Source organism: Glandiceps talaboti, chromosome 20 (genome assembly GCF_964340395.1).
Source record: "Glandiceps talaboti chromosome 20, keGlaTala1.1, whole genome shotgun sequence".
NCBI classification, from domain to species: Eukaryota; Metazoa; Hemichordata; class Enteropneusta; family Spengelidae; genus Glandiceps; species Glandiceps talaboti.
In genome coordinates, this window is record NC_135568.1 from 20,318,973 (window position 1) to 20,342,237 (window position 23,265).

Consider the following 23,265-nt stretch of genomic DNA (forward strand, 5'->3'; position numbering starts at 1 on the left):
TGACATTTCATGTACTTGATGGTTGACTTATCTTGTACTTGATGGTTGACATATCTTGTACTTGATAGTTGACATCTCATGTACTTGATGGTTGACTTATCTTGTACTTGATGGTTGACAGCTCTTGTACTGATAGTTGACATCTCATGTACTTGATGGTTGACATCTCTTGTACTTGATGGTTGACATCTCTTGTACTTGATGGTTGACATTTCATGTACTTGTTGGTTGACATTTCATGTACTTGATGGTTGACTTATCTTGTTCTTGATGGTTGACACTTCATGTACTTGATCATTGACATATCTTGTACTTGATGGTTGACACTTCATGTACTTGATGGTTGACATATCTTGTACTTGATGGTTGGCATCTCTTGTACTTGATGGTTGACATTTCATGTACTTGATGGTTGATATCTCTTGTACTTGATTGTTGACATTTCATATACTTGATGGTTGACATTTCAGGTACTTGATGGTTGACAATTAATGTACTTGATGGTTGACATCTCTTGTACTTGATAGTTGACATTTCTTGTACTTGATGGTTGACATTTCATATCCTTGATAGTTGACATCTCTTGTACTTGATAGTTGACATTTCTTGTACTTGATGGTTGACATTTCATGTCCTTGATAGTTTACATTTCTTGTACTTGATAGTTGACATCTCTTGTACTTGATACTTGATATCGCTTGTACTTGGTGGTTGACATCTTTTGTACATGATAGTTGTCATTTCATGTACTTGATGGTTGATATGTCTTGTACTTGGATGGTTAACATTTCATGTACTTGATAGTTGACATTTCATGTACTTGATGGTTGACATCTCTTGTACTTGATGGTTGACATTTCATGTACTTGATAGTTGACACTTCATGTACTTGATGGTTGACACTTCATGTACTTGATAGTTGACATCTCTTGTACTTGATGGTTGACATTTCAGGTACTTGATAGTTGACATTTCATGTACTTGATAGTTGATATTTCATGTTCTTGATGGTTGACATCTCTTGTACTTGATAGTTGACATTTCATGTACTTGATGGTTGACATCTCTTGTAGTTGATGGTTGACATTTCATGTACTTGATGGTTGACATTTCATACACTTTATGGTTGACATTTCATGCACTTGATGGTTGACATCTCTATAATATGTCCTTGTAAAATGTTCATGTAAGCCTAAAATAGCAAAATGCTCACTTCTGACCTGCACAAGGTAGCACATCCCTCTCAACTAGCTGACCTATGACCTCAGCTAGAAAACATTTAGCTAATAGTTGACCTTTGACCTCAAATCTAGTCTGGCTGATTGACAGAGGAAAACTTGATGAAGAAGTTGGCCTTTCTGTTATAGTTGGTATAACTACTACTATAGCATGTATAGACCCTCCAGCTAGGCATGAATAACTACTACTATAGCATGTATTAGACGCTCTAGCTAGGCATGAATAACTCATCAACTAATTCAAAATACACACTATATATACCTACTCTAACAAGCCAGGTTTGACTTCATATCAGCATGCAAATTATTTAACTTCCAACTAGTGAATTAGACTCCTTTACTTTCTGCCAATCTGATAATACATACAATACAGAAACACAAACAAAGTTGCATGTATATTGAACAACATACACTTAAAGCTGTACATAATTACTGTGTGAATTAATACTAACAGACTTAAACCTTTTACTTGTTGATAGAGATAGTTTTCTAATAAGTTTAATATAGTTTTTACCTCAGATACTGAGTATAAGATAGTCATTTATTAACTGATAAGGTTCCAATTTCATGTTTGTGTTTTTGTTCAGGGCAGGATGTGCAGGTCAAATCTACCTGTGATCCTCAGTTATAGTACTTGGGTTCCCCCCAAAATTATGGTACATGATATGCAAAGTTTTGCAGGTTTTACCAAATTTCCCTCCTTTGTTATCAGGGTTCATAGGCCATAGCAAAAACACTGCATCAAATCAACCTATAACAGTCTATTTTGGGAACTGAACTTTCCATTATTTGTATAAATACCATAGCAAGTTGAAATTATATCAGTTTATTAGTCCCCGCCGGACGAAGTCCGGGACGGGGACTTATGGATTGGGTTCCGTCTGTCTATCCGTCCGTCCGTCCATCCGTCTGTCTGTCCGCAGCCGTTTCTTGGAGATGCCTGGACCGATTTTTTTCAAACTTGGTACAGGGGCAACATACAATGGCATACATATGCACGTCAATTTGTTTCATGATACGATCCAATATGGCCACCTAGCAGCCATTTTGTTTGCAAATTTTCCCTGTCTAAAGCCATAACTCAGACATGCTTGAACAGATCTCATTCAAAGTTGGCATTAGGACAGTGTTCTAGGTCAGCTGAGGAACTAGATAGTCAAGTCTGTAAGTCAGTAGATGAACTAGATAGTCAAGTCTGTAAGTCAGTAGATGAACTAGATGAACTAGATAGTCAAGTCTGTAAGTCAGTAGATGAACTAGATAGTCAAGTCTGTAAGTCAGTAGATGAACTAGATAGTCAAGTCTGTAGGTCAGCTGAGGAACTAGATAGTCAAGTCTGTAAGTCAGTAGATGAACTAGATAGTCAAGTCTGTAAGTCAGTAGATGAACTAGATAGTCAAGTCTGTAAGTCAGTAGATGAACTAGATAGTCAAGTCTGTAAGTTAGTAGATGAACTAGATAGTCAAGTCTGTAGGTCAGTAGATGAACTAGATAGTCAAGTCTGTAAGTCAGTAGATGAACTAGATAGTCAAGTCTGTAAGTCAGTAGATGAACTAGATAGTCAAGTCTGTAAGTCAGTAGATGAACTAGATGAACTAGATAGTCAAGTCTGTAAGTCAGTAGATGAACTAGATAGTCAAGTCTGTAAGTCAGTAGATGAACTAGATAGTCAAGTCTGTAAGTCAGTAGATGAACTAGATAGTCAAGTCTGTAAGTCAGTAGATGAACTAGATGAACTAGATAGTCAAGTCTGTAAGTCAGTAGATGAACTAGATAGTCAAGTCTGTAAGTCAGTAGATGAACTAGATAGTCAAGTCTGTAAGTCAGTAGATGAACTAGATGAACTAGATAGTTAAGTCTGTAAGTCAGTAGATGAACTAGATAGTCAAGTCTGTAAGTCAGTAGATGAACTAGATAGTCAAGTCTGTAAGTCAGTAGATGAACTAGATAGTCAAGTCTGTAAGTCAGTAGATGAACTAGATGAACTAGATAGTCAAGTCTGTAAGTCAGTAGATGAACTAGATAGTCAAGTCTGTAAGTCAGTAGATGAACTAGATAGTCAAGTCTGTAAGTCAGTAGATGAACTAGATAGTCAAGTCTGTAGGTCAGCTGAGGAACTAGATAGTCAAGTCTGTAAGTCAGTAGATGAACTAGATAGTCAAGTCTGTAAGTCAGTAGATGAACTAGATAGTCAAGTCTGTAAGTCAGTAGATGAACTAGATAGTCAAGTCTGTAGGTCAGCTGAGGAACTAGATAGTCAAGTCTGTAAGTCAGTAGATGAACTAGATAGTCAAGTCTTTAAGTCAGTAGATGAACTAGATAGTCAAGTCCTGTAGGTCAGTAGATGAACTAGATAGTCAAGTCTGTAAGTCAGTAGATGAACTAGATAGTCAAGTCTGTAAGTCAGTAGATGAACTAGATAGTCAAGTCTGTAGGTCAGTAGATGAACTAGATAGTCAAGTCTGTAAGTCAGTAGATGAACTAGATAGTCAAGTCTGTAAGTCAGTAGATGAAATAGATAGTCAAGTCTGTAAGTCAGTAGATGAACTAGATGAACTAGATAGTCAAGTCTGTAAGTCAGTAGATGAACTAGATAGTCAAGTCTGTAAGTCAGTAGATGAACTAGATGAACTAGATAGTCAAGTCTGTAAGTCAGTAGATGAACTAGATAGTCAAGGCTGTAAGTCAGTAGATGAACTAGATAGTCAAGTCTGTAAGTCAGTAGATGAACTAGATAGTCAAGTCTGTAAGTCAGTAGATGAACTAGATAGTCAAGTCTGTAAGTCAGCAGAGGAACTAGATGAACTAGATAGTCAAGTCTGTAAGTCAGTAGATGAACTAGATGAACTAGATAGTCAAGTCTGTAAGTCAGTAGATGAACTAGATAGTCAATTCTGTAAGTCAGTAGATGAACTAGATAGTCAAGTCTGTAGGTCAGTAGATGAACTAGATGAACTAGATAGTCAAGTCTGTAAGTCAGTAGATGAACTAGATAGTCAAGTCTGTAAGTCAGTAGATGAACTAGATAGTCAAGTCTGTAAGTCAGTAGATGAACTAGATAGTCAAGTCTGTAAGTCAGTAGATGAACTAAATAGTCAAGTCTGTAGGTCAGCAGAGGAACTAGATAGTTAAGTCTGTAAGTCAGTAGATGAACTAGATAGTCAAGTCTGTAAGTCAGTAGATGAACTAGATAGTCAAGTCTGTAAGTCAGTAGATGAACTAGATAGTCAAGTCTGTAAGTCAGTAGATGAACTAGATAGTCAAGTCTGTAAGTCAGTAGATGAACTTGATAGTCAAGTCTGTAAGTCAGTAGATGAACTAGATAGTCAAGTCTGTAAGCCAGTAGATGAACTAGATAGTCAAGTCTGTAAGTCAGTAGATGAACTAGATAGTCAAGTCTGTAAGTCAGTAGATGAACTAGATAGTCAAGTCTGTAAGTCAGTAGATGAACTAGATAGTCAAGTCTGTAAGTCAGTAGATGAACTAGATGAACTAGATAGTCAAGTCTGTAAGTCAGTAGATGAACTAGATAGTCAAGTCTGTAAGTCAGTAGATGAACTAGATAGTCAAGTCTGTAAGTCAGTAGATGAACTAGATAGTCAAGTCTGTAAGCCAGTAGATGAACTAGATAGTCAAGTCTGTAAGTCAGTAGATGAACTAGATAGTCAAGTCTGTAAGTCAGTAGATGAACTAGATAGTCAAGTCTGTAGGTCAGTAGATGAACTAGATAGTCAAGTCTGTAAGTCAGTAGATGAACTAGATAGTCAAGTCTGTAAGTCAGTAGATGAACTAGATGAACTAGATAGTCAAGTCTGTAAGTCAGTAGATGAACTAGATAGTCAAGTCTGTAAGTCAGTAGATGAACTAGATAGTCAAGTCTGTAAGTCAGTAGATGAACTAGATAGTCAAGTCTGTAGGTCAGTAGATGAACTAGATAGTCAAGTCTGTAAGTCAGTAGATGAACTAGATAGTCAAGTCTGTAAGTCAGTAGATGAACTAGATAGTCAAGTCTGTAGGTCAGTAGATGAACTAGATAGTCAAGTCTGTAAGTCAGTAGATGAACTAGATAGTCAAGTCTGTAGGTCAGTAGATGAACTAGATAGTCAAGTCTGTAAGTCAGTAGATGAACTAGATAGTCAAGTCTGTAAGTCAGTAGATGAACTAGATAGTCAAGTCTGTAAGTCAGTAGATTAACTAGATGAACTAGATAGTCAAGTCTGTAAGCCAGTAGATGAACTAGATAGTCAAGTCTGTAAGTCAGTAGATTAACTAGATAGTCAAGTCTGTAAGTCAGTAGATGAACTAGATAGTCAAGTCTGTAAGCCAGTAGATGAACTAGATAGTCAAGTCTGTAAGTCAGTAGATGAACTAGATAGTCAAGTCTGTAAGTCAGTAGATGAACTAGATAGTCAAGTCTGTAAGTCAGTAGATGAACTAGATAGTCAAGTCTGTAAGTCAGTAGATGAACTAGATAGTCAAGTCTGTAAGCCAGTAGATGAACTAGATAGTCAAGTCTGTAAGTCAGTAGATGAACTAGATAGTCAAGTCTGTAAGCCAGTAGATGAACTAGATAGTCAAGTCTGTAGGTCAGTAGATGAACTAGATAGTCAAGTCTGTAAGTCAGTAGATGAACTAGATAGTCAAGTCTGTAGGTCAGTAGATGAACTAGATAGTCAAGTCTGTAAGTCAGTAGATGAACTAGATAGTCAAGTCTGTAAGTCAGTAGATGAACTAGATAGTCAAGTCTGTAAATCAGTAGAAATCTGGTACTAATAATTAGGACATACCTGTGTGGGTTTGTTGTAGTCAATTATAAATTATATTAAACATTTTATGGTGCCAATATTAAACAGTGCATCAGTCAACACTTGATGATATTTTATGTACTAGCTATTGTCATAGAAAATCACATGTAGTAATGATCAGCTATCATAAATCTCTTCCATTCAATATGCTAACATGCTATCAAATCATCTAGTCTAGTGGTCTTGAGATTCAATGCCATGGATAGCACTAGACTAACTATACATGTTACTATACATGCCTCAAGAAGCTCTCCACACTTGGACCCATGGAAGCACAGAAAACTGTCCTGAATTTGAAATTACTAACAACCACTGGATATCATATGACTTTGAGATATACCTGTGGTCCAATATCATTTAAAAATGGCGGGTAAACCAGTTATAAGTACCTGAGTCAATATGTGCATGACTTTGATTGACACCTTTAAACTAAATTTATTCTTAATTCACTCTATCACTTGATTCTGTATTCTTCAGTCTAGAGGCTGTCTGTGGCTTCCAATCTCTTGTGAAGAAAGATCTTGAGATCGGACCCACAGATAGTGTATATAGACGAGCATTTCTTACTGTGGACACTATGCATTCCTTACTATATATAGACAAACATTTGGTGATATTATATGCTATGGTATGAGGTGAGAAATGTTGACCCTCTCAGTCTCAGATTCTCTAGTCTAGTCACTATACGATAGTTTAGTTAGCATCCAGACTACAGATTCTCTAGCTCAGAGACTTACATCTGGCTTGAAAATGTGGTACACTATCAAGTCAGTAGATGTCAAGTCAGATAGCCTAGTGTGTAGGCTACAGATTCTCAGCCAATATGTGCCAAGTCAGAGAGCCTAGTGTGCAGGCTACAGATTCTCAGCCAGTATATGCTAAGTCAGATAGCCTAGTGACAGTGTGCAGGCTACAGATTCTCAGCCAGTATTTGCCAAGTCAGATAGCCTAGTGTGGAGGCTACATATTCTCAGCCAGTATATGCCAAGTCAGATAGCCTAGTGTGTAGGCTACAGATTCTCAGCCAGTAGATGTCAAGTCAGATAGCCTAGTGTGCAGGCTTCAGATTCTCAGCCAGTATATGCCAAGTCAGATAGGCTAGTGTGTAGGCTACAGATTCTCAGCCAGTATATGCCAAGTCAGATAGCCTAGTGTGTAGGCTTCAGATTCTCAGCCAGTAGAGGTCAAGTCAGATAGCCTAGTGTGTAGGCTACAGATTCTCAGCCAGTAGATGTCAAGTCAGATAGCCTAGTGTGTAGGCTACAGATTCTCAGCCAGTATATGCCAAGTCAGATAGCCTAGTGTGTAGGCTTCAGATTCTCAGCCAGTATATGCCAAGTCAGATAGCCTAGTGTGCAGACTTCAGATTCTCAGCCAGTAGATGTCAAGTCAGATAGCCTAGTGTGTAGGCTACAGATTCTCAGCCAGTATATGCCAAGTCAGATAGCCTAGTGTGTAGGCTAGAGATTCCCAGCCAGTAGATGTCAAGTCAGATAGCCTAGTGTGTAGGCTACAGATTCTCAGCCAGTATATGTCAAGTCAGATAGCCTAGTGTGTAGGCTACAGATTCTCAGCCAGTATATGTCAAGTCAGATAGCCTAGTGTGTAGGCTACAGATTCTCAGCCAGTAGATGTCAAGTCAGATAGCCTAGTGTGTAGGCTACAGATTCTCAGCCAGTAGATGTCAAGTCAGATAGCCTAGTGTGTAGGCTACAGATTCTCAGCCAGTAGATGTCAAGTCAGATAGCCTAGTGTGTAGGCTACAGATTCTCAGCCAGTAGATGTCAAGTCAGATAGCCTAGTGTGTAGGCTACAGATTCTCAGCCAGTATATGCCAAGTCAGATAGCCTAGTGTGTAGGCTACAGATTCTCAGCCAGTAGATTTCAAGTCAGATAGGCTAGTGTGTAGGCTACAGATTCTCAGCCAGTAGATGTCAAGTCAGATAGCCTAGTGTGTAGGCTACAGATTCTCAGCCAGTAGATGTTAAGTCAGATAGCCTAGTGTGTAGGCTACAGATTCTCAGCCAGTATATATTAAGTCAGATAGCCTAGTGTGTAGGCTAGAGATTCCCAGCCAGTATATATTAAGTCAGATAGCCTAGTGTGTAGGCTAGAGATTCCCAGCCAGTATATATTAAGTCAGATAGCCTAGTGTGTAGGCTACAGATTCTCAGCCAGTATATATTAAGTCAGATAGCCTAGTGTGTAGGCTTCAGATTCTCAGCCAGTAGATGTCAAGTCAGATAGCCTAGTGTGTAGGCTACAGATTCTCAGCCAGTAGATGTCAAGTCAGATAGCCTAGTGTGTAGGCTACAGATTCTCAGCCAGTAGATGTCAAGTCAGATAGCCTAGTGTGTAGGCTACAGATTCTCAGCCAGTATATGCCAAGTCAGATAGCCTAGTGTGTAGGCTAGAGATTCTCAGTCTATCAAGAGGTTCCTTTTCTCACATTACTACTGTACTATGAGTTATTCATTTTAAATACATGAACTTTCCTGTTGTGAAGATTTCCTTGTCTAATCACAGATGATTCATACAGTTTATATATTTATGTATATCTGTAGTGTTTTTTTTTTTTAAATGTCCATTATTAAAAGTTTTTTCTATTACAAACTGTTATATGCCAGGTAAAATTTGAATCAGAAATTAGTTGTCTTGTTAGTTCCTAGGTCCGTATAATTGTTTGAAATGTCTCATCTCAGTATATTTGTTTGTTACTTCTCATCTTAGCATATTGATTTGTTAGTTCTCATCTCTGTATATTTGTTTGTTAGTTCTTATCTCATTATTATTGTTTTGGCATAGGAAGAGGAACACGTCCAAGAAACCAAAGAGGAAGAAGCAGGAGCCACATCTGCAGTTGAAAATACAGAAGAAAAACCAGAATGTGCAAATGAAACAGAAAAACAGGAATTGGAAAATAATGAAGAAGTGGAACTGAATGGAGTAGAGGAAGAATCAGCTATGGCTGAAGATGATGAAGCCACTATTGCAGAGAAAAAAAGAAAAGATGCTGAACAGAAACGGAAGTAAGTATATTTTAATGACCCAAAACAAACTAACTACCATAGGTAACTCAAGTTGCAAACAGTGTCCCTTTAAACCTTGTCACTGCTGTCATCTAAAAGTCAGACAGTGTCCCTTTAAACCTTGTCACTGCTGTCAATTAAAAGTCACAGACAATGTCCCTTTAGACCTTGTCACTGCTGTCAACTAAAAGTCACAGACAGTGTCCCTTTAAACCTTGTCACTGCTGTCAACTAAGTCACAGACAGTGTCCCTTTAAACCTTGACACTGCTGTCAACTAAAAGTCACAGACAGTGTCCCTTTAAACCTTGACACTGCTGTCAACTAAAAGTCACAGACAGTGTCCCTTTAAACCTTGACAATTCTGTTAACTAAAAGTCAGTGTCCCTTTAGACCTTGTCACTGCTGTCATGCAACTAAAAGTCACAGACAGTGTCCCTTTAAACCTTGTCACTGCTGACAACTAAAAGTCACAGACAGTGTCCCTTTAAACCTTGTCACTGCTGACAACTAAAAGTCACAGACAATGTCCCTTTAAACCTTGTCACTGCTGTCAACTAAAAGTCACAGTGTCCCTTTAAACCTTGACAATGCTGTCAACTAAAAGTCACAGACAGTGTCCCTTTAAACCTTGACAATGCTGTTAACTAAAAGTCAGTGTCCCTTTAGACCTTGTCACTGCTGTCAACTAAAAGTCACAGACAGTGTCCCTTTAAACCTTATCACTGCTGTCAACTAAAAGTCACAGACAATGTCCCTTTAAACCTTGTCACTGCTGTCAACTAAAAGTCACAGACAATGTCCCTTTAAACCTTGTCACTGCTTTCAACTAAAAGTCAGTGTCCCTTTAAACCTTGTCACTGCTGTCAACTAAAAGTCACAGTGTCCCTTTAAACCTTGTCACTGCTGTCAACTAAAAGTCAGTGTCCCTTTAAACCTTGTCACTGCTGTCAACTAAAAGTCACAGACAGTGTCCCTTTAAACCTTATCACTGCTGTCAACTAAAAGTCACAGACAGTGTCCCTTTAAACCTTGTCACTGCTGTCAACTAAAAGTCACAGACAGTGTCCCTTTAAACCTTGTCACTGCTGTCAACTAAAAGTCACAGACAGTATCCCTTTAAACCTTGACACTGCTATTAACTAAAAGTCACAGTGTCCCTTTAAACCTTGACACTGCTGTCAACTAAAAGTCACAGTGTTCCTTTAAACCTTGTCACTGCTGTCAACTAAAAGTCACAGACAGTGTCCCTTTAAACCTTGTCACTGCTGTCAACTAAAAGTGTCAGTGTCCCTTTAAACCTTGTCACTGCTGTCAACTAAAAGCCACAGACAGTGTCTCTTTAAACCTTGTCACTGCTGTCAACTAAAAGTCACAGACAGTATCCCTTTAAACCTTGACACTGCTGTCAACTAAAAGTCACAGACAGTATCCCTTTAAACCTTGACACTGCTGTCAACTAAAAGTCACAGTGTCCCTGTAAACCTTGACACTGCTGTCAACTAAAAGTCACAGTGTCCCTGTAAACCTTGTCACTGCTGTGAATTAAAAGTCAGTGTCCCTTTAGACCTTGTCACTGCTGTCAACTAAAAGTCACAGACAGTGTCCCTTTAAACCTTGTCACTGCTATCAACTAAAAGTCGCAGTATCCCTTTAAACCTTGTCACTGCTGTCAACTAAAAGTCACAGACAGTGTCCCTTTAGACCTTGTCACTGCTGCTGTCAACTAAAAGTCGCAGACAGTGTCCCTTTAAACCTTGTCACTGCTGTCAACTAAAAGTCACAGACAGTGTCCCTTTAGACCTTGTCACTGCTGCTGTCAACTAAAAGTCGCAGACAGTGTCCCTTTAGACCTTGTCACTGCTGTCAACTAAAAGTCACAGACAGTGTCCCTTTAGACCTTGTCACTGCTGCTGTCAACTAAAAGTCGCAGACAGTGTCCCTTTAGACCTTGTCACTGCTGTCAACTAAAAGTCACAGACACAGACAGTGTCCCTTTAAACCTTGTCACTGCTGTCAACTAAAAGTCACAGTGTCCCTTTAGACCTTGTCACTGCTATCAACTAAAAGTCACAGTGTTCCTTTAAACCTTGTCACTGCTGTCAACTAAGTCACAGACAGTGTCCCTTTAGACCTTGTCACTGCTGTCAACTAAAAGTCACAGACAGTGTCCCTTTAAACCTTAACTGCTGTCAACTAAGTCACAGACAGTGTCCCTTTAGACCTTGTCACTGCTGTCAACTAAAAGTCACAGACAGTGTCCCTTTAGACCTTGTCACTGCTGTCAACTAAAAGTCACAGACAGTGTCCCTTTAAACCTTGTCACTGCTGTCAACTAAAAGTGTCAGTGTCCCTTTAGACCTTGTCACTATCAACTAAATTGTCAATTGCTTTAATCTGTAGATCATTATTGTAAAACGTAATGACTGTGTGTGTGTGTGTGTGTGTGTGTGTGTGTGTGTGTGTGTGTGTGTGTGTGTACGTGCACATGTGCAATACTGTAGGATTAACATTGTAATAATGTAAAATGTCAATTTTTAACCCATATTGCTGTACTGACTTTACAGATTTATTCTACATGAGTTGGTGGAAACAGAGATAGATTATGTAGCAGACCTTGGTAAAGTGGTTGAGGTATGTACAGAGTTGATAGAAACATAGATAGATTATGTAGCATATACCTTAATAATGTGATGAGGTATGTATTGATTTGTAACTTGAGGCAAACTACGTCAGAGACACTGAATAATTTTAGACTGAACATCAACATTTTATCAAATGACTAGCGACTCTCATAAACTTTATAAGTTCTAATATCACACTGGTAAGGAACCCTTGTGTGATGATTGAGGACTTTTGATAGTCCCCTTTCATTGTGAGTTTTGTCTGGTTTTGTCATCCAGGGTTATATGAAAACAATGAAAGAAGATCCATTACCACCAGGATTAGATGATGGCAGGGACAAAATGGTGTTTGGAAATATACATCAAATCTATGACTGGCATAAAGAGTAAGTCATGCCAAAGGGGATCTAAAGTTATGCGGTCAGTTGTCACACACACACACACACACACACACACACACACACACACACACACACACACACACACACACACACACACACACACACACGTCACTTCACTTCACCTTCACATTAGAAATAAATGAAGTAATGATTAAATATACTATATTTAGTTTTGAACTGATACTAAAGCCCTCTGGGATCACCATTTTCACAAGCTTACATATTGTACATACTAGTAATGGTGCCCAGTGTGGTCACTTACAAGTTACATATAGTACATAGTAATGGTGCCCCGTGTGATCACTTACAAGTTACATATAGTACATAGTAATGGTGCCCAGTGTGATCACTTACAAGTTACATATTGTACATAGTAATGGTGCCCAGTGTGATCACTTACAAGTTACATATTGTACATAGTAATGGTGCCCAGTGTGGTCACTTACAAGTTACATATAGTAAATAGTAATGGTGCCCAGTGTGGTCACTTACAAGTTACATATAGTACATAGTAATGGTGCCCAGTGTGATCACTTACAAGTTACATATAGTAAATAGTAATGGTGCCCAGTGTGGTCACTTACAAGTTACATATTGTACATAGTAATGGTGCCCAGTGTGATCACTTACAAGTTACATATTGTACATAGCAATGGTGCCCAATGTGATCACTTACAAGTTACATATAGTAAATAGTAATGGTGCCCAGTGTGATCACTTACAAGTTACATATAGTAAATAGTAATGGTGCCCAGTGTGATCACTTACAAGTTACATATAGTACATAGTAATGGTGCCCAGTGTGATCACTTACAAGTTACATATAGTACATAGTAATGGTGCCCAGTGTGATCACTTACAAGTTACATATAGTAAATAGTAATGGTGCCCAGTGTGATCACTTACAAGTTACATATTGTACATAGTAATGGTGCCCAGTGTGATCACTTACAAGTTACATATAGTACATAGTAATGGTGCCCAGTGTGATCACTTACAAGTTACATATAGTAAATAGTAATGGTGCCCAGTGTGATCACTTACAAGTTACATATAGTACATAGTAATGGTGCCCAGTGTGATCACTTACAAGTTACATATAGTACATAGTAATGGTGCCCAGTGTGATCACTTACAAGTTACATATAGTAAATAGTAATGGTGCCCAGTGTGATCACTTACAAGTTACATATTGTACATAGTAATGGTGCCCAGTGTGATCACTTACAAGTTACATATTGTACATAGTAATGGTGCCCAGTGTGATCACTTACAAGTTACATATTGTACATAGTAATGGTGCCCAGTGTGATCACTTACAAGTTACATATAGTAAATAGTAATGGTGCCCAGTGGGATCACTTACAAGTTACATATTGTACATAGTAATGGTGCCCAGTGTGATCACTTACAAGTTACATATTGTACATAGTAATGGTGCCCAGTGTGATCACTTACAAGTTACATATTGTAAATAGTAATGGTGCCCAGTGTGATCACTTACAAGTTACATATAGTAAATATTAATGGTGCCCAGTGTGATCACTTACAAGTTACATATTGTACATAGTAATGGTGCCCAGTGTGATCACTTACAAGTTACATATTGTAAATAGTAATGGTGCCCAGTGGGATCACTTACAAGTTACATATTGTACATAGTAATGGTGCCCAGTGTGATCACTTACAAGTTACATATAGTAAATAGTAATGGTGCCCAGTGTGATCACTTACAAGTTACATATTGTAAATAGTAATGGTGCCCAGTGGGATCACTTACAAGTTACATATAGTAAATAGTAATGGTGCCCAGTGTGATCACTTACAAGTTACATATTGTACATAGTAATGGTGCCCAGTGTGGTCACTTACAAGTTACATATAGTACATAGTAATGGTGCCCAGTGTGATCACTTACAAGTTACATATAGTACATAGTAATGGTGCCCAGTGTGATCACGTACAAGTTACATATAGTAAATAGTAATGGTGCCCAGTGTGATCACTTACAAGTTACATATTGTACATAGTAATGGTGCCCAGTGTGATCACTTACAAGTTACATATTGTACATAGTAATGGTGCCCAGTGTGATCACTTACAAGTTACATATTGTAAATAGTAATGGTGCCCAGTGTGATCACTTACAAGTTACATATAGTAAATAGTAATGGTGCCCAGTGTGATCACTTACAAGTTACATATTGTACATAGTAATGGTGCCCAGTGTGATCACTTACAAGTTACATATAGTAAATAGTAATGGTGCCCAGTGTGGTCACTTACAAGTTACATATAGTAAATAGTAATGGTGCCCAGTGTGATCACTTACAAGTTACATATTGTACATAGTAATGGTGCCCAGTGTGGTCACTTACAAGTTACATATAGTAAATAGTAATGGTGCCCAGTGTGATCACTTACAAGTTACATATTGTACATAGTAATGGTGCCCAGTGTGATCACTTACAAGTTACATATAGTAAATAGTAATGGTGCCCAGTGTGATTACTTACAAGTTACATATTGTACATAGTAATGGTGCCCAGTGTGATCACTTCAAGTTACATATAGTAAATAGTAATGGTGCCCAGTGGGATCACTTACAAGTTACATATTGTACATAGTAATGGTGCCCAGTGTGATCACTTACAAGTTACATATAGTAAATAGTAATGGTGCCCAGTGTGATCATTTACAAGTTACATATAGTAAATAGTAATGGTGCCCAGTGTGGTCACTTACAAGTTACATATTGTAAATAGTAATGGTGCCCAGTGTGATCACTTACAAGTTACATATAGTAAATAGTAATGGTGCCCAGTGTGATCACTTACAAGTTACATATAGTAAATAGTAATGGTGCCCAATGTGATCACTTACAAGTTACATATAGTACATAGTAATGGTGCCCAGTGTGATCACTTACAAGTTACATATTGTAAATAGTAATGGTGCCCAGTGTGATCACTTACAAGTTACATATAGTACATAGTAATGGTGCCCAGTGTGATCACTTACAAGTTACATATAGTAAATAGTAATGGTGCCCAGTGTGATCACTTACAAGTTACATATAGTACATAGTAATGGTGCCCAGTGTGATCACTTACAGGTTACATATAGTAAATAGTAATGGTGCCCAGTGTGATCACTTACAAGTTACATATTGTACATAGTAATGGTGCCCAGTGTGGTCACTTACAAGTTACATATAGTACATAGTAATGGTGCCCAGTGTGATCACTTACAAGTTACATATAGTAAATAGTAATGGTGCCCAGTGTGATCACTTACAAGTTACATATTGTACATAGTAATGGTGCCCAGTGTGATCACTTACAAGTTACATATAGTAAATAGTAATGGTGCCCAGTGTGATCACTTACAAGTTACATATAGTAAATAGTAATGGTGCCCAGTGTGATCACTTACAAGTTACATATAGTAAATAGTAATGGTGCCCAGTGTGATCACTTACAAGTTACATATAGTACATAGTAATGGTGCCCAGTGTGATCACTTACAAGTTACATATTGTAAATAGTAATGGTGCCCAGTGTGATCACTTACAAGTTACATATAGTACATAGTAATGGTGCCCAGTGTGATCACTTACAAGTTACATATTGTACATAGTAATGGTGCCCAGTGTGATCACTTACAAGTTACATATTGTAAATAGTAATGGTGCCCAGTGTGATCACTTACAAGTTACATATAGTACATAGTAATGGTGCCCAGTGTGATCACTTACAAGTTACATATAGTACATAGTAATGGTGCCCAGTGTGATCACTTACAAGTTACATATAGTAAATAGTAATGGTGCCCAGTGTGATCACTTACAAGTTACATATTGTACATAGTAATGGTGCCCAGTGGGATCACTTACAAGTTACATATAGTACATAGTAATGGTGCCCAGTGTGATCACTTACAAGTTACATATAGTAAATAGTAATGGTGCCCAGTGTGATCACTTACAAGTTACATATTGTACATAGTAATGGTGCCCAGTGGGATCACTTACAAGTTACATATTGTACATAGTAATGGTGCCCAGTGGGATCACTTACAAGTTACATATAGTACATAGTAATGGTGCCCAGTGGGATCACTTACAAGTTACATATAGTAAATAGTAATGGTGCCCAGTGTGATCACTTACAAGTTACATATTGTACATAGTAATGGTGCCCAGTGTGATCACTTACAAGTTACATATAGTAAATAGTAATGGTGCCCAGTGTGATCACTTACAAGTTACATATAGTACATAGTAATGGTGCCCAGTGTGATCACTTACAAGTTACATATAGTAAATAGTAATGGTGCCCAGTGTGATCACTTACAAGTTACATATTGTACATAGTAATGGTGCCCAGTGGGATCACTTACAAGTTACATATTGTACATAGTAATGGTGCCCAGTGGGATCACTTACAAGTTACATATTGTACATAGTAATGGTGCCCAGTGTGATCACTTACAAGTTACATATTGTACATAGTAATGGTGCCCAGTGGGATCACTTACAAGTTACATATAGTACATAGTAATGGTGCCCAGTGTGATCACTTACAAGTTACATATAGTAAATAGTAATGGTGCCCAGTGGGATCACTTACAAGTTACATATTGTACATATTAATGGTGCCCAGTGGGATCACTTACAAGTTACATATAGTACATAGTAATGGTGCCCAGTGTGATCACTTACAAGTTACATATAGTAAATAGTAATGGTGCCCAGTGTGATCACTTACAAGTTACATATTGTACATAGTAATGGTGCCCAGTGGGATCACTTACAAGTTACATATAGTAAATAGTAATGGTGCCCAGTGTGATCACTTACAAGTTACATATTGTACATAGTAATGGTGCCCAGTGTGGTCACTTACAAGTTACATATAGTACATAGTAATGGTGCCCAGTGTGATCACTTACAAGTTACATATAGTACATAGTAATGGTGCCCAGTGTGGTCACTTACAAGTTACATATAGTACATAGTAATGGTGCCCAGTGGGATCACTTACAAGTTACATATAGTAAATAGTAATGGTGCCCAGTGTGGTCACTTACAAGTTACATATAGTACATAGTAATGGTGCCCAGTGTGATCACTTACAAGTTACATATAGTAAATAGTAATGGTGCCCAGTGGGATCACTTACAAGTTACATATAGTACATAGTAATGGTGCCCAGTGTGGTCACTTACAAGTTACATATAGTACATAGTAATGGTGCCCAGTGTGGTCACTTACAAGTTACATATAGTAAATAGTAATGGTGCCCAGTGTGGTCACTTACAAGTTACATATAGTACATAGTAATGGTGCCCAGTGTGATCACTTACAAGTTACATATAGTACATAGTAATGGTGCCCAGTGTGGTCACTTACAAGTTACATATAGTACATAGTAATGGTGCCCAGTGTGATCACTTACAAGTTACATATAGTAAATAGTAATGGTGCCCAGTGTGGTCACTTACAAGTTACATATAGTACATAGTAATGGTGCCCAGTGTGATCACTTACAAGTTACATATAGTACATAGTAATGGTGCCCAGTGTGGTCACTTACAAGTTACATATAGTACATAGTAATGGTGCCCAGTGTGGTCACTTACAAGTTACATATAGTACATAGTAATGGTGCCCAGTGTGATCACTTACAAGTTACATATAGTACATAGTAATGGTGCCCAGTGTGGTCACTTACAAGTTACATATAGTACATAGTAATGGTGCCCAGTGTGGTCACTTACAAGTTACATATAGTAAATAGTAATGGTGCCCAGTGTGATCACTTACAAGTTACATATAGTACATAGTAATGGTGCCCAGTGTGATCACTTACAAGTTACATATAGTACATAGTAATGGTGCCCAGTGTGATCACTTACAAGTTACATATAGTAAATAGTAATGGTGCCCAGTGTGATCACTTACAAGTTACATATAGTAAATAGTAATGGTGCCCAGTGTGATCACTTACAAGTTACATATAGTACATAGTAATGGTGCCCAGTGTGATCACTTACAAGTTACATATTGTAAATAGTAATGGTGCCCAGTGTGATCACTTACAAGTTACATATAGTACATAGTAATGGTGCCCAGTGTGATCACTTACAAGTTACATATTGTACATAGTAATGGTGCCCAGTGTGATCACTTACAAGTTACATATTGTAAATAGTAATGGTGCCCAGTGTGATCACTTACAAGTTACATATAGTACATAGTAATGGTGCCCAGTGTGATCACTTACAAGTTACATATAGTACATAGTAATGGTGCCCAGTGTGATCACTTACAAGTTACATATAGTAAATAGTAATGGTGCCCAGTGTGATCACTTACAAGTTACATATTGTACATAGTAATGGTGCCCAGTGGGATCACTTACAAGTTACATATAGTACATAGTAATGGTGCCCAGTGTGATCACTTACAAGTTACATATAGTAAATAGTAATGGTGCCCAGTGTGATCACTTACAAGTTACATATTGTACATAGTAATGGTGCCCAGTGGGATCACTTACAAGTTACATATTGTACATAGTAATGGTGCCCAGTGGGATCACTTACAAGTTACATATAGTACATAGTAATGGTGCCCAGTGGGATCACTTACAAGTTACATATAGTAAATAGTAATGGTGCCCAGTGTGATCACTTACAAGTTACATATTGTACATAGTAATGGTGCCCAGTGTGATCACTTACAAGTTACATATAGTAAATAGTAATGGTGCCCAGTGTGATCACTTACAAGTTACATATAGTACATAGTAATGGTGTCCAGTGTGATCACTTACAAGTTACATATAGTAAATAGTAATGGTGCCCAGTGTGATCACTTACAAGTTACATATTGTACATAGTAATGGTGCCCAGTGGGATCACTTACAAGTTACATATTGTACATAGTAATGGTGCCCAGTGGGATCACTTACAAGTTACATATTGTACATAGTAATGGTGCCCAGTGGGATCACTTACAAGTTACATATAGTACATAGTAATGGTGCCCAGTGGGATCACTTACAAGTTACATATATTAAATAGTAATGGTGCCCAGTGGGATCACTTACAAGTTACATATTGTACATAGTAATGGTGCCCAGTGTGATCACTTACAAGTTACATATTGTACATAGTAATGGTGCCCAGTGGGATCACTTACAAGTTACATATAGTACATAGTAATGGTGCCCAGTGTGATCACTTACAAGTTACATATAGTAAATAGTAATGGTGCCCAGTGGGATCACTTACAAGTTACATATTGTACATAGTAATGGTGCCCAGTGGGATCACTTACAAGTTACATATAGTACATAGTAATGGTGCCCAGTGTGATCACTTACAAGTTACATATAGTAAATAGTAATGGTGCCCAGTGTGATCACTTACAAGTTACATATTGTACATAGTAATGGTGCCCAGTGGGATCACTTACAAGTTACATATAGTAAATAGTAATGGTGCCCAGTGTGATCACTTACAAGTTACATATTGTACATAGTAATGGTGCCCAGTGTGGTCACTTACAAGTTACATATAGTACATAGTAATGGTGCCCAGTGTGATCACTTACAAGTTACATATAGTACATAGTAATGGTGCCCAGTGTGGTCACTTACAAGTTACATATAGTACATAGTAATGGTGCCCAGTGGGATCACTTACAAGTTACATATAGTAAATAGTAATGGTGCCCAGTGTGGTCACTTACAAGTTACATATAGTACATAGTAATGGTGCCCAGTGTGATCACTTACAAGTTACATATAGTAAATAGTAATGGTGCCCAGTGGGATCACTTACAAGTTACATATAGTACATAGTAATGGTGCCCAGTGTGGTCACTTACAAGTTACATATAGTACATAGTAATGGTGCCCAGTGTGGTCACTTACAAGTTACATATAGTAAATAGTAATGGTGCCCAGTGTGGTCACTTACAAGTTACATATAGTACATAGTAATGGTGCCCAGTGTGATCACTTACAAGTTACATATAGTACATAGTAATGGTGCCCAGTGTGGTCACTTACAAGTTACATATAGTAAATAGTAATGGTGCCCAGTGGGATCACTTACAAGTTACATATTGTACATAGTAATGGTGCCCAGTGGGATCACTTACAAGTTACATATAGTACATAGTAATGGTGCCCAGTGTGATCACTTACAAGTTACATATAGTAAATAGTAATGGTGCCCAGTGTGATCACTTACAAGTTACATATTGTACATAGTAATGGTGCCCAGTGGGATCACTTACAAGTTACATATAGTAAATAGTAATGGTGCCCAGTGTGATCACTTACAAGTTACATATTGTACATAGTAATGGTGCCCAGTGTGGTCACTTACAAGTTACATATAGTACATAGTAATGGTGCCCAGTGTGATCACTTACAAGTTACATATAGTACATAGTAATGGTGCCCAGTGTGGTCACTTACAAGTTACATATAGTACATAGTAATGGTGCCCAGTGGGATCACTTACAAGTTACATATAGTAAATAGTAATGGTGCCCAGTGTGGTCACTTACAAGTTACATATAGTACATAGTAATGGTGCCCAGTGTGATCACTTACAAGTTACATATAGTAAATAGTAATGGTGCCCAGTGGGATCACTTACAAGTTACATATAGTACATAGTAATGGTGCCCAGTGTGGTCACTTACAAGTTACATATAGTACATAGTAATGGTGCCCAGTGTGGTCACTTACAAGTTACATATAGTAAATAGTAATGGTGCCCAGTGTGGTCACTTACAAGTTACATATAGTACATAGTAATGGTGCCCAGTGTGATCACTTACAAGTTACATATAGTACATAGTAATGGTGCCCAGTGTGGTCACTTACAAGTTACATATAGTACATAGTAATGGTGCCCAGTGTGATCACTTACAAGTTACATATAGTAAATAGTAATGGTGCCCAGTGTGGTCACTTACAAGTTACATATAGTACATAGTAATGGTGCCCAGTGTGATCACTTACAAGTTACATATAGTACATAGTAATGGTGCCCAGTGTGGTCACTTACAAGTTACATATAGTACATAGTAATGGTGCCCAGTGTGGTCACTTACAAGTTACATATAGTACATAGTAATGGTGCCCAGTGTGATCACTTACAAGTTACATATAGTACATAGTAATGGTGCCCAGTGTGGTCACTTACAAGTTACATATAGTACATAGTAATGGTGCCCAGTGTGGTCACTTACAAGTTACATATAGTAAATAGTAATGGTGCCCAGTGTGATCACTTACAAGTTACATATAGTACATAGTAATGGTGCCCAGTGTGATCACTTACAAGTTACATATAGTAAATATTAATGGTGCCCAGTGTGATCACTTACAAGTTACATATAGTAAATAGTAATGGTGCCCAGTGTGATCACTTACAAGTTACATATTGTACATAGTAATGGTGCCCAGTGTGATCACTTACAAGTTACATATAGTAAATAGTAATGGTGCCCAGTGGGATCACTTACAAGTTACATATAGTACATAGTAATGGTGCCCAGTGTGGTCACTTACAAGTTACATATAGTACATAGTAATGGTGCCCAGTGTGGTCACTTACAAGTTACATATAGTAAATAGTAATGGTGCCCAGTGTGGTCACTTACAAGTTACATATAGTACATAGTAATGGTGCCCAGTGTGATCACTTACAAGTTACATATAGTACATAGTAATGGTGCCCAGTGTGGTCACTTACAAGTTACATATAGTACATAGTAATGGTGCCCAGTGTGATCACTTACAAGTTACATATAGTAAATAGTAATGGTGCCCAGTGTGGTCACTTACAAGTTACATATAGTACATAGTAATGGTGCCCAGTGTGATCACTTACAAGTTACATATAGTACATAGTAATGGTGCCCAGTGTGGTCACTTACAAGTTACATATAGTACATAGTAATGGTGCCCAGTGTGGTCACTTACAAGTTACATATAGTACATAGTAATGGTGCCCAGTGTGATCACTTACAAGTTACATATAGTACATAGTAATGGTGCCCAGTGTGGTCACTTACAAGTTACATATAGTACATAGTAATGGTGCCCAGTGTGGTCACTTACAAGTTACATATAGTAAATAGTAATGGTGCCCAGTGTGATCACTTACAAGTTACATATAGTACATAGTAATGGTGCCCAGTGTGATCACTTACAAGTTACATATAGTACATAGTAATGGTGCCCAGTGTGATCACTTACAAGTTACATATAGTACATAGTAATGGTGCCCAGTGTGATCACTTACAAGTTACATATAGTACATAGTAATGGTGCCCAGTGTGATCACTTACAAGTTACATATAGTACATAGTAATGGTGCCCAGTGTGATCACTTACAAGTTACATATAGTACATAGTAATGGTGCCCAGTGTGATCACTTACAAGTTACATATAGTACATAGTAATGGTGCCCAGTGTGATCACTTACAAGTTACATATAGTAAATATTAATGGTGCCCAGTGTGATCACTTACAAGTTACATATTGTACATAGTAATGGTGCCCAGTGTGATCACTTACAAGTTACATATTGTAAATAGTAATGGTGCCCAGTGGGATCACTTACAAGTTACATATTGTACATAGTAATGGTGCCCAGTGTGATCACTTACAAGTTACATATTGTACATAGTAATGGTGCCCAGTGGGATCACTTACAAGTTACATATTGTACATAGTAATGGTGCCCAGTGGGATCACTTACAAGTTACATATAGTACATAGTAATGGTGCCCAGTGTGATCACTTACAAGTTACATATAGTACATAGTAATGGTGCCCAGTGTGGTCACTTACAAGTTACATATAGTACATAGTAATGGTGCCCAGTGTGATCACTTACAAGTTACATATAGTAAATAGTAATGGTGCCCAGTGTGATCACTTACAAGTTACATATTGTAAATAGTAATGGTGCCCAGTGTGATCACTTACAAGTTACATATAGTAAATAGTAATGGTGCACAGTGTGGTCACTTACAAGTTACATATTGTAAATAGTAATGGTGCCCAGTGTGATCACTTACAAGTTACATATAGTAAATAGTAATGGTGCCCAGTGTGATCACTTACAAGTTA

General features: G+C 37.8%; 1 protein-coding gene across 1 annotated transcript in view; it reads left to right on the plus strand.

Moving 5' to 3' along the window:
- Positions 1–23,265, plus strand: part of LOC144451069 (triple functional domain protein-like) — a 365,406-nt gene that overhangs the window by 264,299 nt on the left and 77,842 nt on the right. The window contains exons 29-31 of the mRNA XM_078141839.1: positions 8,849–9,072; positions 11,639–11,705; positions 11,975–12,081. Of these exons, the coding sequence (XP_077997965.1) occupies positions 8,849–9,072; positions 11,639–11,705; positions 11,975–12,081 (398 nt within the window). The remainder of the gene's footprint in view (positions 1–8,848; positions 9,073–11,638; positions 11,706–11,974; positions 12,082–23,265) is intronic.